Here is a 16,107-nt window from a genome sequence, read left to right as displayed (position 1 = left end):
TAGAGCAAATATTAGAAAGTTTTACTATGGACTCATATTCATTATTGACAGAGCAGTTACCGCCGTTCATAAAATCAGTACAACAGTTGCAAATTTCATGCGCCTAACAGTAAGAACAGAAACTCTAATCCTAACTTCTCTCTTAAAAAAATAAAAAAATAAATAAATAAATAAAGGTGGGTGGGTGGGAAGGGCAACGAACACATAAATAAACTAAAAAGACTCAACCCTTTACAGCAAAACTGAAACCTTTCACAGCCTATGCAACACCTTAAACGAACTCATCAATACATATAAGCAAGGAAACAGGAAAAAACTTTGTATGCCCCAATGATTGTAAAATGAACAGCAACAAGCTCTGGAAAATAACATGAAATACTCGTATTAACATATCCAAAACTTTGTACAGACCAGTTCACAAAGCCCAGTTAAATGGAGAGGAAACAACCCCCAGCAAGAAATAACAAGCAAACATCTTAATCATACATCAATAAAAGCGAACCCTCAAAAACAGAACCATTAACAAACGCAGAAAAAAAAAAAAAAACACGAAACACTAACTCCAACCACCTTACAGTAAGTACAACAAATGATCAAAAGCACGTATAACTTCAAAACAGTACGTTTTGTTCAGAATTTAGACTACCGCATAAGACATTTAGGCCCCATAACAAATGTCCGTTCTGAAATGTTCAACCCCTGGACTCACAACCCAAATCCCCATTTCTAAAACAAACCAACCATCATCCCCATATTTAATCCAGGAATACCTCCTTTCACCATCGTTGTTCTACCGTTACCTGCATAATCTGCCATCCCCTCCCCCTTCATTAATAATACTTTCTTATGCCAACGACTTGGCCATTGTCTCACATCATCCCAAAACTTATCCAGTAGCAACCCAGTTCCAACTGTACTTATACTCACTAGAAAACTACATTAGGAAAAATGACAGTCTCCACAACCAAATCATCCATCATCCTCTTCGCTTCCGACTGACATTAATTACAATCATACGCTTTAATTTCCCTCATTAACTAACACTTCCACTAAAAAGAAACCCCAAACTTCTACAGCTCATCTCGCCGTACATGACCTTTTCTCAGCAGACAGGTAAACGTCAGTGCAAGGATTTTGGTAAACTCCATGCCTTTAAGACTCTCAAAGACAGAAACTTTGGACAATAAAACGAAACCCTGAAAATCATCTGAAAACAATTCATTAGAATTTCAATTAATTTCGCCAGCCGAAGTTGAACCTCAGCGAATAATAGCATAATGCACTAAGACTACAGAAAGAGATCACCTACGTATATACTCATATCAACAAGCACAAGCACTTCCAGTTACTGTGCACATGAATAATGAGAGGGACATTGATCGGCTCAAAACACATCGTGTATTCAAAATTTCACGATGCACCCCCCCCCCTTCCACAAAGAAACAAGAAAAGAACTTCTCAGTACAATAGAGAATATTTCAGTAACATCTTCCCTCCTGTAACACCTCATTTTTCACAAAAAATATTAATGTCATTAGACACCATATGTGGCGATAGTGCCGACTTGCCCCCAAACCTTAACAATTATTATTTTCCTAAATACAAACACTGAGGTAATACTTTTCAAGCCCCTAGCCTTAACCTTCATGCATGTCTACCAAAGACATCTCATAAAGTAGCCAAAACATAACGCTAACATGCAAAAAGTACGAGCAGTAGAAATCTTTATTTCTCCAAATTCATTTTCTTGTCTTCCTTTTCCTCTTCTTCTTCTTCTTCTCCTTCTCGTCTTAGACTCCCTTCTAACACTACAGTGGCAAAACCGCTTTTTTTTTTTTTTTTTTTCACAAAAGCGTTTCTTTCTTCACATGATCGGAAGCGCGGTTGATATTGCCCCCCAAAGATTTGAGGTTGGGAATAAGTCAGCTCACGCTGGTTAGATCTGATTTACACTAAACTTGATTCAAGGATGAAGGGTCGGCAAAGAGTACTGTATTTAAATTTTGAAAACAATCAAAAGTACAGTGTTAAACTTTCGACCCTTTAACTTTATTCTTTTCTAAACCTAGTTTATATTAAACTTAATGAAGCGATTAAGGGACAGACATGGATTATTATTTTTTTCAATTTTGAGAACACTAGGACTAAGTTAAAATGTTACAGGGCTAGGTGAAATTAAACATTTTTAATCCAGTTTGAACCAAACTCTCTGGAGGGCTTCATGGTCACGCAAGGACCTTCTTCCGATTTCTCTCTCTCTCTCTCTCTCTCTCTCTCTCTCTCTCTCTCTCTCTCTCTCTCTCTCTCTCTCTCTCTCTCTCTCAAATATAAAAACAATCAGAAATAGGAAAAAAGTTTGAACGAAATTTCCCAAGTGGGTTCGTCCGGTTACTCCGAAGGTCTTCCAGTAGGCCTTCCTATTACAGTTTTCCAACCAATATTCTTAGAAAGTGAGCTCTTCTTCACCAAATAAAACATTCTCTCGACTAGTGAAAGGACTGAAGATGTGTCTTCCATATCTTAGTACTTGCTGAACAATGAACTCTCACCGATAATATGACATTTAGGGAGCATGACTCCCCCAGTGTTTTTTGGGGTGTTAGCCCCTCCCAAAAATTAAAGGAATCAGAAATAGGACAGATTGAACATATGGATATCAACGAAATCGGCGTACATGACGTAAGATTTGGTATGCAGTTCCAATTGTTTCTCCGAATGCAGAGAAAGTAAGTGCATATCTACTTTACAGTTTTATCACTTGTACGAATGATCACGGGCACCACAGCATCTAAATCTATCTATCTATCTATCTATCTATTGCCAGACGCCTCAATCCCGTTTGGGGTGGCCACAAACAAATCGCCTCCAAGTCGCCCTGTCCCCCGCCATTTCACTGCCCTGCTCCCAACTCACACCCCCCTCTCTCATATACCTCTCCACCCCATCCCTCAATCTCATCCTCGGCCTCCCCCTCCCTCTTCCCCCCTCCACCTCACTCACATACACTCTCTTCGTCAGTCTTTCACCCTCCATCCTCTCCACATGGCCAAACCACCTCAGTGTGTTCCTCATAATGCTTCCTATCACGTCCACATCCACACCACAACGCTCCTTTATATCCTCATTCGTCAGCCTGTCTCTCCACGTGACTCCACAGGCTCCTCTTAAATAACTCATTTCCACTGCTCTCACTCTTGACTTGTGTCCTTCCAACAATGTCCAAGCTTCACTTCCGTACGTTAGAGTTGGTATCACAATACTGTCATGTAGTAACTTTTTCACTTCCATGCTCACTTCCCTGTTTCTTATCACTGCTTTCAAGGAACCAGCAACCTTTCTTCCCTGCTGTACCCTTTCAAGCACTTCACCCTCCAAACCTCCATCCTTACTCATCACACTACCCAAATACTTAAACGTACTCACATTTTCCAATTCCTCACCATCTAACCTCGCTGTACATTCACTAACTTCACCTCTCTCAAAGACCATCACTTTACTCTTCCCTACATTCACCTTTAGGTTCCGTTTCTTACACACTCTCTCAAACTCATCCACCAAGCCTTGCAGCTCCCCTTCGTCTTCACTCAACAACACAGTATCATCTGCAAACAACAGTACAGGGAGTTTCCAAACACTATCCTCTCTCACCAGGGCCACTCCAACATCCACTACCCTACCTTGTACCTCTTTTATTACCCTATCCATGTACAGATTGAACAACCATGGAGACATGACACATCCCTGTTTCAAACCAACTTTCAAAGAGAAAAATTCACTTAGTTCACCATCCACACGCACTGCAGCCTTCGCACCATCGTACATACTCTTCACAGCATTCAACAACTTCCCATCTACTCCATATATTCTTAACACTTTCCACAATCCTTGTCTATCCACCCTGTCATATGCTTTCTCCAAATCCATGAAAGCCGCATACAACTTCTTTCCCTTCTCTAGAAACTTTTCCACTAAAGATCTAAGAATGAATATCTGATCTACACAACCTCTTCCCTTCCTAAAGCCTCCCTGTTCTTCTCCAACTAATTTCTCTGTTCTTTCTCTAACTCTGTCTATACGTATCCTACCATACACTTTTCCTATTATACTAAGAAGACAAATGCCCCTGTGATTACCACACACTTCTTTTTCCCCTTTTCCTTTGTACAAGGGAATAATTATACCTGACTTCCAATCCTCCGGGACTCTACCTTCCTCTCAGGCCAATCTGCACATCTTCCACATCCATTCTACTACTATCTCTCCCCCATGCTTCAGCATTTCACCACACACTCCATCAATTCCTGGGGCTTTCCCCGATTTAACTTTCTTCATTGCTTCCACAACTTCTATCCTACTGATTTCTTCCTGTCTTCTCACCTCCCTCCTTCTCCCAGGAAGGCAATGATTGATTATGTGTGTGTGGATGAAAGGATGCGAAGATGTGTAAAGGATGCAAGAGTGTATAGAGGTTGGGGGAGTGGACTTTCTGACCACTACTTGGTGGTGGCCAGAATTAGGATGCAAGTGAGATGGAGGAATAGAAGAAGGGAAAGACGAGAGGAAGGAGTTGTTGCAAGGAGAGTGGAAAGGTTACAAGAGGATGAGAAAAAGGCAGAGTATAAGAGAGAAGTGGAGGAACGATTGGGCAAATATGAATTGGAGCAGATGGGAGACGTGGAAGGTGTGTGTGTAAGATATTTACAGAAGAAATATGTGCAGCATGTGATGTGGTGTGTGGAAGGAAGAGAAGGCGGAGGGGGGTGCAAGGAACAGCGTGGTGGACTGAAGAGGTGAAACAGGCTGTGGCACAAAAGAAGAAAGCATACAATGAATGGGTGAGAAATAGGGGCGTGGAAGAAGTTGAGAGGCGGAAGAGAGAGTTATATGTGGAAAGGAAGAGAGAGGTGAAAAGAGTAGTAAGAGAGAGTAAGAAGAGAGTGGATGAGGAATTTGGAAGGAATTTGAGTGTAAAGTGGAGGGACTGTAAGAAAATGTTCTGGAGAGAAGTGAAAAGAGTAAGACAAGGTGGAAGTGAAGTTAGCAGGGGAGTGAAAGATAAAAATTGTAGATTACTAGTGGAGAAGGGAGAAAAAATGAGCATATGGAGAGAACACTTTAAGGAATTGTTGAACGTAGTGGATGGAAGTAATGCGAGTATAAGTGGCTGGGGAATGGATGGGAGGAGGAGGGAGGTGAGCATCTAAATCCTTCAGTCAAATACCTGTATCATCATTCGTGAATCACCGACAGACAATTAATACACCTCTAGGAACCTACCACACTCAGAGAGACACAGATACACCAAGGCAGACTGCTGCAGTATTGACACAAAATACAACTCAAAAATAGTCCACAATGCCCCCACTGTAATGGTGCTCCCACACCACAGCACACTTCCCCATCTTATGCACCACGTCTCTAATCACTACGTGCACAAGTTCTAAGTAAATTTTTTTGGTTGTTAGTCTTGTTTTATTGCTGTTGTTATTGTTGTTCTTGTTGTAGTTGTTGCTATTGTTGTTGCTCAATCTCGGTCGTCTGACTGAGCCGATCCGTCGAACGCGGGTAAGAAACTGCCCCTATGAGGTTGTCTCATAGGTAATTCAACTGTTGATGTTACGTCTGCGTCTTACTGAGGCATGTGTTGTGCAGTGGTCCATTATGTGTGTTATACTGTGTATGCATATTCCACAAGCGGGACAAATGTCTGACTGAGTAGACAGTGCACGCAGCGACTAATTTGTTAATGGTCTTTCTGGTATCCATTCACGAATTTCACTGCATGGAACCATGACACTTTAAATCATACATATTTTCAATTGCACTAACATCAGACAACTTCATTCATCAATTATTATTTATTATTCAGTTCTTAAATAATGCAAGTTGATCAGTGCTATGTCTAACCCCTCGGGCTCCGTAATTCTCTCTTTAGCTGAAGAAAACAGTATGTTGGCAGTACGGACGTACCTTCTCTGACCGACATATGAAGGTGCTTGGCATGGAGCACTGCAGGGCTTCAGGGAACGGACTACCACATTAATGCCCAGAGCTGCCTTATCACCTGACAGAAGCTATCCACTGACTCAGCCTAAACGCTAAACCGTGGTTGCGTGAAATTCGAAGAATCTTAATGATGAACTGAGAAAGAGTCTCCTTGATTAGTAGTCACATTAATCCCTCCAATCTAACTTCACCAGGCAGTCAACTAAACTGAAAGGGAATTGGTGTCTTTTTCAGAAAAAAAAAAAAAAAAAAAAACTCCCCACTCTCCCTCCCGTGGCCAGCCACTTTGACTATGTTTGGCCATCGATTGAGCTGAAAAGGGTTAGGAATTTTTATTAGGAGAAAACAAACCAATATATCTCCATTGCCATCAAATAAGCTGAAAATGGTTGGAGACCTTTGGTCAGTCAAAACAAACTTACTATATCCTGTTCATCCTATGAGCTCTCTTCCACAGGTCTTGACTGAGAAGATAGTGTACATGTCCTCCAACCTCAACGCCAACGTGCGCGCCACACAAAGGGGTCGACACCGTTTCCACTTAGCCCGCAACACCTTCTTCCCGCAGGGTTACGGGATTGCTTGCAGGCCGGGATCCCCCTTTACCCTCGTTTTCGATATTTTGTGAGTATCTGAGTATGTCTGTTCAAGACCTCAATCTTGCATTCCAAATTACTCAAAATTTTGTATCTCCCAACTTCATACAACAGTCTTCATTTTCGTCTTCGATGTTTCGTCAGTGTCTGACTTTACCCATCCACATCTTTACCCTGTGTTAGTTCTGTCGCTTTTATAGTATAATCTTCATCTTCGTCTTCGATGGGTTGTGAAAACCTAAGCTTCCATATACACGGCTTTATACTCGTCTTTCAGATTTTGTGAAGGATTAAGTTCATTTACTTACGTTTTCACTCTTGTATTCCATTGTTTTCGTACAGAGATTTTATTCACATTCTTGACCCAATTATACCTTCCTCTTTCCCTACAGAAGCTTTCTAGAAGCTATGATGATAAACATTCTTAAGACTTCATACATTTTTCTCCATTCATACAGGTACCAAAGACTTTTCCACCAAATTAAAACATATAACAAAGGAGACAAATAATATGGCAAAATAATAAAATTCTGCAAGTAGTAAACTCCTTTGGAGACTTGTTTTTCTTCTTGTTTGGAAAACATCGCTTATAAATTCTTCTCTAGGTCTTATTTGTTCACGTCCTCACCTCATGCAAGCTCTTCTGATCATATTTATTAGCGATTTTTTTTTTTCAAGCTTTCCTGGTCGTATTTTGAATCAGTCTTCCCCCATACAACCTTTCCTGAAATATTAACGAGATGCAGCTTTTCTGATCGCATTTATAAACAGCATCACTCTATAAGAACTCTCCTGATGGTATTTGTTACCGGCGTCACCTCATGCAAGCTTCCCTACCATAATATTTTATCATAGGACTTCAGTATTGTCTGTAGGCTTGAGTCATTATTATTTCCCCCCGATTTTTTTCCGTCGGTGTTTTATCTGTGTCTTATAAATATTCTGTAAACTCAACTTTTCAACATGATAATCTTTAATATTTGGGCTGATATTCTGACATAAAGCAAATCTCTCAGCATTGTTTCCGTCTCCTTACGTATGTTACAGCTGCACTTTACAAGGAAGCAGGTGTAGCTCCTGGTGCAATGTCCTCTAAGAAAAGAACTCGAGATGTCCACTTCCTGTGACAGGCACCTCCTTGGTTTCAGTGGACTCTACCAGACATTTTCTCGAAGTACTAATGTTGCTGGGTGCCGAAACCGAACATAAAAGCCCGTTGTGTCCTGTATTTCGATTTCCACCATTGTCTGTTTTCCTTAACTAATCTGTGAGACACCTGACGTTTATTCTGGTACGAGCAAGTAGTCCTGGAAACTCCGTCATAAACTGTCACTGGGTAAATCACTAACAGGCCGAATTTATGTCTCAATAACATTTACCGTTTGCAAGCAAGGAATGTAGATACTCTGCATCTCTTGTGAGCTTATAAATTATATGACTTTATAAATTGATGCCACCCCACGATAGAAAAAAAAGACATCTCTAATTTCACAAGTATCAAATGGATGAAAAAAAAAAAAATTGCCATCCTGTAATTTCATTTTTCTCTCCAGACTAATGCGAATGCGTCAGGGTGGACTAGTGGACAAGTGGACCGATGACGAATTGTCGATGCTGCAACGAACGAGTGGACAAGAGGGAGCGCAGGATGGGGATGCGGGGGGCTCCCGGGTGCTCAAGGGGGCGGTGACTAGAACCCTCTCCCTAAACCATGTCCAGGTGCGTCCTAGATATTACTTCCTTCATTCAGATTAATTTCCTTTGTTTCTTGCTATATCTAGATGCATACACTCAGCTTTAGGAATACTGTCACATCAGGAAAGGTTAGATATATAACAAAAATAATGTAAATAATGAATCAACTTGATAGTTTCGTTAAACCCTTTCATTACGTTTTCTTCCTGTCGCTGGTCGCTGATGAGGAGGCTATATGTAATGGTGCTGTGCACCCTGGGTGGAGCAGCTGCAATGTCCACCCTGGAGCCAAACCTACTCATAGTACCTTGCACTTGCCGTGAGGAAGAACCCTGGTCTGACCCTTGTGAGGGGCTGTCTACCACTAAGGGAGCCGGATCACGGCCCCGACGGGTCTGCTAAGCCAGGCAGACCAAAGTTAAGCGATATCATCATCAACAATGTCTTTTCTTTCTTTCTTTCTTTTTTAACTATTTGCTACGGACACGGTGTGTTGTGGCTTTATTGAAGCGAGTGGTAGCCAGGTCTCACTCACGAGGCCATGGGTTGTACTGTAAGGCTTTGGAAATTTCCTAAAACCTGTTCCTGAGCGATTTATTCTAAACATTTCATCATAATTACGATTTATGTATGACTGATGCAAACTTTGGTGATTTTAATGCGATGTAAGCAACATATCAAATATTGTTATGGTGTTATTTACAAATTAAATCACTAATGTAAATGCCGTGCGAAGCCTTCTAGAAAACAGACCCATATCTAATAATGGTGGCACCGGTATCAGTGTTCCAGTACTTGGGTTACTGCTTTAAGGTTTCTGGTATATTGTTAAGACTATTGTCCTGTTAAAAGCAATGGGTTCATTTACGTAGTGTTCCCGGGTATAACCATCTCCCTGGACCAAATGTCACTGTGTTCGTTCAAACTTCATATTGTACCGTGTTGCTGAGAAACTATTTTATTGAGTGTACACATATCTATAGATAACAGAAGAATACCCAAGGCAACGGGCGTGCTGAAAATAATGAAATATCAACCATTTCAGAACGTGGACGTCTTTTGCAGATTGTTCTTACTGCCACGAAACGATTTTACACAGTACAAGATCCGACTAGGAAACACGTGATTAATGCTGGTTCTACCTAACATTGGTTCGAAAAACCTGTTTCACATTGACAAAAAAAAAAAAGTCGATATGGCGTTAATGAGAATATTTCTGTCCTTGAGGAGTAGTTAAGAAAAGCAGTCAAACCACCCGAAACTCAAGTTAACTATGAGTACGTTGAAAACATGCTATTTAGTGTGAGTGTGTGTGTGTGTGTGTGTGTGTGTGTATGTCACACACACCACGAAGCCAGTCAGGAGACAGGACGTGTGTGCTGGGCATTCCCCAGGTCCTTTTCTCCCCACTTACTCTTTTTTTAATCAGCCCATACACCACTGACCGGGCTAATGTATGGCCCGGCCTGCACTATATGTGCAGGGAATCTTTCAACGAACGAACGAACGTGTGTGTGTGTGTGTGTGTGTGTGTGCCACAAAGCCAACCAGGAGACAGGACGTGTGTGATGGGCAATCCCCAGGTCCTGTCCTCCTCCCTTACTGTTTTTTAACCAGCCCATACCCAACTGACCAGGCTAATGTATGGCCTGGCCTGGACCATAGGTGCAGGGAATCTTTAAACGAACGAACGAACGTGTGTGTGTGTGTGTGTGTGTGTGTGTGTGTGTGTGTGTGTGTGTGTGTGTGTGTGTGTGTGTGTGTGTGTGTGTGTGTCACACACACCACAAAGCCAGCCAGGAGACAGTGCGTTTGTGCTGGGCAATCCCCAGGTCCTGTCCTCCACCCTTACTGTTTTTGAACCAGCCCATACCCCACTGACCGGGCTAATGTATGGCCCCGGCCTGCACCATAGGTGCAGGGAATCTTTGAACGAACGAACGTGTGTGTGTGTGTGTGTGTGTGTGTTAACCACTACGCTGTGTATATAATTTTTTATTACTTATTATACTCTATGACCACTTTAACTCGGGGTAATATAATTTTTCCATTTTAAATACTGAGCTGTAACATTAAAATATCACTGATGATTTTGCTAGTCACAAAGGAGTGTTATGGAAAGGAATTAAAACGTAACATTGTCTTACTCTGTCAATGAGCGTTGGGAAAAAGACTACAAACGGACAGACTCCTCCGCCAAGTTTAGAGGGACGAACTAGTTACGACTACGTGGCAGTATTATGCTCGTACATACACAGTTATCGATATTTCGCTCTCAGTGTTGTACTTCAGGTACATTTACTATTTACTATATTCGGTTTGTGTCTATTTGGCGGAAGTGGTCCATTCCTACAACTTATATACTATGCTTTGGTTACATGGATTTCGATGAGCCTTAGTTATGAGGGCGTAATGATTTTCCTTGTTTCTAATCAAATTACCCTTTCAATCTTAATATATCTGGATATCTAATGAGACCGAGGGGTTTAGGTATTTATTCTCTTTTTCCTGTCTATCTATGGCAGATACCTCAGTCCCGTAAAAAAGTGGCCACTAACAAATCGCCTCCATGTCGCCCTGTCTCCTAGCATTTCACAGCCCTCCTTCAACTCAACCCCCTCTCATATACCTCTCTACTCCATCCCTCAATATCACCCTCGGTCTGCCCCTCCTTCCCTCCCCTCCACCTCACACACGTACACTTTCCTCGTTGGTCTGTCATTCTCCATCCTCTCCACATGCTTTCTATCACATCCCCATCCACTCCACAATGCTCCTTCACTTCCTCATTTGTCAGTCTGTTTCTCCATGTAAGTCCACATAATCCTCTCAGATAACTCATTTCCATTTCTCTCACTCCTGACTTGTGTCCTTCCAGCAAGGTCCAAGCTTCGCTCCCAAATGTTACAGGGGGCAAAGTCGAAACATGCCAAGTCAGTTCACTTTTCGGAGTCGCGCCTGAAGTCACAGTGCTTTCAAATGCTGGGTTCGTTATGGGAGTTGGAGTCATTCTTCACCGAGACAGTGCAGGCTGCACATATCCTTCTACCTGACACTTCCCTGACTGTTTGTACTATTTGTACCAGTTTTGATATAAGAGCGGTATACTTACAATTAGTAATGAAAAATAGTTTGGCAGGTTTACAGGAAATAAGAAGAATAAAAAAAAAAAAATACCTAGAACTCTGGGGGTTGTATCCATATACAAGTTCCCCCTTAATTCGTTTTCTGTGATATAGATCTTTTCACGTGACGTCACGAGTCATGTGACTTTTGTTTATGGCGCAACATTGGACGGCAAATTGTCAGACGTCCAGAGAGAGAGAATTGCAGAATCCACAACGATATTCCACTGTTGTGCCTTCGGCTGTAAGACAAGACAGAAAACTGGAAGTGGGGTACACTTCTACTGGTTTCTAGCCAATGAGAAAAGGCGACAGAAGTGAATAGCTGCCGTGAAGAGGGAGAATTGGCAGCCGACGGCCTGCTCCCGCCTCTGTAGAATGTATTTCATATCAGGTGAGCTGATGACTTGTGAGTAGATACGGGCATATTTATCATTCTTAGCAGTTGTAGGTGTCATGGGATATCCTAATTATGTTATGTTACAGAGCACAAGACCCACACGGCCATGTGTGTGCGTGGGAAATGAGGGGGAGGGTCCATGTCACAGGTCTTGTTTTGTTATCATTCCAGAATTTCACCAAAACCAAACCGGACAGAATAGTGTTGGTCAAGAATGTTAGATGCATAAGTAAAACAGATTAAATTACAGGTTAGGTCATACTTAAAGTTAGGTTAGGTTAGGTAAGGATGTTAGGTTAGGTTAGGTAAGGTTAAAACATATTTTTATTTTTTTCAATGTTTTCCAGTGTGATTCATTTGAATCCGATATTTCTGTCATGGTGGATGATTTTAATAATAGTGCAGTACAGAACATTGTTCAACACTTTAGTATGAAACTGTTAGCTATATACCAACGTGAGCCTGTGTGCTAAACAGTGTTTCAGTTACAACTGAAGTAAAATTACTGGTACCACTATTTATAATTTTCTGATTTATTTAGAAATGATTGTTGCTCCATAGAAAGCAAAACTGTCAATACATGCTCCAATTACATATATATTTTTCAATTAGTACAAAAATACTTTAATGACAAATAAGAGGAAAAACAAAGTATTGATATCAACAGCCTCCTATATTTATACCAGATATGTAGCTACTAGGATTTTTTTTTTTTTTTTGTAAATAAAAAATGTAAAATCATTAAAACTATATTGCTGAAGTCTTTTAGTTTTATGTTGTGGTACTCATCAGCATGAAATACATGACCTTAATTTTGTGCCAATGTTATGTTGCAGTTATAATGTAAAAGTTAACTTCAAGAGCATTTTTGACAGTTTTGGCATATACTGTTAATTATGCATTATACCGGTATGTGAAACTACTTTAAACATATGGTATATAGGCTGTGTGTATGTATCTACGCCTATAATTATTGAAACTTCCAAAATAAGTACATTATGGTAATTTTTCAGAATTACACCCAACTCACCCTGAAGCTTAAAATTTTTATTTTTTAATATTTTATAGTGTGATTAATTTGAATCCCATATTCATATCTGTCGGATTTTTATTTTTTCAATTCCAAAACCAAGCTAACCTAACCTAACTTAGTACCTAACTTGAAGATTAAGAAGAGAGGATAACTGCGACAGATCCGTGCTAGACAGCTCCCACAAGAGTGTAACTAATTTACCCTGCCTACAATATCCAATGCAGGCCCATGCTAGGTAGCTCTATCAGAAGTGTGACTACAAGAGTGACAAATTTTGTATGCAATCCATACCTGCCATACACTTATCTAACAAATGCATGGAACTTTCTAAATAGGGGGCAGCAACTAGGGTACATCACTGGGAAATCTATTCCATTCATTAACCATTCGACTCCCAGTCAGTGTATAGAATCCCTTCCCCTTTGATCCCACGTCAATAATTTACTGATTACCAAGACGATTTACAAGTACCATAGGTCAGTTCCAGCTATCTACATTGCCTATATACAATATGGCATGTCCGTGAAGTTTTTGATGGAAAGTTTACCAAATAGTGATAGAGATTGCCATATCTGAGATCTGGTTTCGGTCCCCAGCCCTTGAAACTGGTGAATTTCTCCCTAGATATGGTGTAAGGATCAAGCCCCGAACACTTTATCTTGTTCCTGTACAGATCTTGGTGGCGTTAATTCAAACTTATGCATATACCTGACAGTTTCATCTCTGACAGCGGTGTCTGGACAACCAATACTGCGAGGAGTTTGCCGTCCAATATGAAGTAGTAAACAAAAGCACATGATATCTGTGACGTCACTGGAAAAGGTCTATTGGAACTAGGCTCCAATATCACAGAAAACAGAGGGATGTTGTGGTGTCACATATAAGCCCCTCCTTCCTGCGTGTGGCCCGACTTGGTATATTTAGACTTTGAAAATGGGTATCAGAATACTATCATGCAGTGACTTCTTTACTTTCATCCTCACAGCCTAATTTCTTATCAATTCCTTCAATGAACCGATGGTCTTTCTTTCCTGTTATACCCTTTCAAGCACTTCCCCCTCTGAACTCCTCTCCTTACTGATCGCACTACCCAAGTTCTTGAATGCACTCTCATTTTCCATTTCCTCACTATCAAGCCTCACTGTACTCAGTGACTTCATTTCTCTCGAAGGCCACAACTTAACTCTTCCCGACATTCACTGTTAGATTCAGTGTCTCAAATACATACTCTTCCAGACTCATTAAGCAGGATTGAAAATTTTCACTGGCATATCAGTTAGTGTTAGATAATATTTTTTAGACAAGAATGTTTCTTTGCAGGGTGCCTTCTACGTCTTGACAGGAGGCTTGCTACTCTCAGCCATGGTTTTGCTTATGGAAACAATTGGGTACCGGTATCAAATTTTGAAAATGTAGATTACCGTACACAGGAATAGAAAAAAAAAAAAATGGTCCACATCCCAACTGACCTATTAAAGTATCCTCAGAAAACTGAAATATGGCTTTCGGTTTTCTTAAACAATATACTACCTAATTCTTAGAAGCTAAATCGAACAACACATTGCTTTTATATGTCAGGATTTACAGTAGAAGTGGTTTTTATGTTTAGGTCATATTCAAATGGTTGAAACTACAGAAAGAACAAAGAAACTACTTTTCCCGGTAATAGGTTAATCATATGAGGGCATGAGTGTTCCGAGTATTTTAAGCAACAATAAAATTACTTAGCAACAATGTGCATTATTCAGTCCTGTTGGTAATGTACCGTACATGAACATATGTGATGACTTTTAATTCATGAATACATATGTATATTCATGGCTTTCTGTTTACTACCTTTGCGAACATAATTTCTGAACATATTTTTTATTGGTTTTAAAGTACAAGATTGATTCATCTCCAAATCACATTTCCATCCCTAGAAATAAATCAGTGAACCATCGAAAACTAATTTAGCACAGTCAATACTAATGCAGTAAGCAACTATATATATATATATATATATATATATATATATATATATATATATATATATATATATATATATATATACTGGTGACGGCTTGGTTTCTTGGAAAGCACTGGCGAATAAGAAATATCATAATGCCTTATAGGAACATTTTTAATGACGACTTTTCGCAATGTCTCATTGACTCGTCAGACGTAAAAATAATGGTATATTTTAGCTATGGTAACAACATTTAAGTCCTTGATCAAACTTTGCGTCGAAAATGATAAATAATAATAACATAGTCTAGTAAGACAAATGGATATCCTACCGAAGTCAAGCACACGTGGAAAAAAAAATAATAAAAACATAGTTATACACTATGGTGTAACATTCTGTTAAGTTAAAGCAAAAACATTCAGGTAAACTTTTAACATACGACTACACTCAATCCTTTAAAAACACATCAGCTGTACATAAGAATTATTGTCATCGATAGTGGTTTAATAGAGATGTTTATACAGAGTCTCCATGATGGGGAGATCAAAACTGTTCTGGCCTCTAGCAGACTGTGAAGGCCGTTCGTTTGACAGCGTGATAGTGTGTGTGTGTGTGTGTGTGTGTGTGTGTGTGTGTGGTTTTGTGTGTGTGTTTTCTGATTGGACTAAAGGATGGTTTACTGATTGGTCTACCTGTGTGAGCTACTGTACCTAGGCGTTCGTGAATGCGTGTTTTTAGATGTCTGTCCCTCTTTCTTTCCGATATACTCGTATGACGCCTGGCACCTATCACACGTACCATCTGTATGCAGCAGAGGACTCTAGGTGTATACGTACCTTGTCTTTGACTTTGAAGAGGGTGCCTATATTTCTTGTACTAAAAATGACTCTGAAATCTATCTGTGGGAGTGTGTGGCTGAGAAGGTTATGTAGCTTTTTTCTCAGGTGAAAGTGCAGTAAATAGCGTCCCGGGACAGTTTCAACTTTTTGAGCCGTAGAGGTAATAACTTGCTAAAAACTTTGCCAGTGTAATGATCAGAGAAAAATTTAGGGAACCCGTTATTATAAAAGACCATTCCTATGTACTCTAATTCTTATCCAACTGAAAATAATCAGAACAAATATGATTGGCTCTGTTAGTCAGAGTTGTTACCAAATTGCACTTATAATTTATTGGAGTGAAAGATCTGAACTTCGTACATAATCCCGTGAATGTTAGTTTCCGGTAGACATTGATATTGAAAGTGGTACCTGCTCTGGCGATATCTGTATATAAAAATGGAAGCTTCTTATCCTTTTCTGTAT

General features: G+C 40.2%; 1 protein-coding gene across 1 annotated transcript in view; it reads left to right on the top strand.

Annotated features, from left to right (window-relative positions):
- LOC145398439 (glutamate receptor ionotropic, delta-2-like) overlaps positions 1-14,271 on the top strand; it is a 40,711-nt gene extending 26,440 nt beyond the window's left edge. The window contains exons 7-9 of the mRNA XM_080271322.1: positions 6,464-6,630; positions 8,156-8,321; positions 14,176-14,271. Coding sequence (XP_080127448.1) covers positions 6,464-6,630; positions 8,156-8,321; positions 14,176-14,271 — 429 coding nt within the window. The remainder of the gene's footprint in view (positions 1-6,463; positions 6,631-8,155; positions 8,322-14,175) is intronic.
- The last annotated feature ends 1,836 nt before the right edge of the window (positions 14,272-16,107 follow it).

Source organism: Coenobita brevimanus, chromosome 5, assembly GCF_032717465.1.
Source record: "Coenobita brevimanus isolate Jiangsu-jjx chromosome 5, ASM3271746v2, whole genome shotgun sequence".
In the NCBI taxonomy this organism is placed as follows: Eukaryota; Metazoa; Arthropoda; class Malacostraca; order Decapoda; family Coenobitidae; genus Coenobita; species Coenobita brevimanus.
Note: the sequence above shows the minus strand (reverse complement) of the source record. Positions and strands in the feature narration are given on the sequence as shown.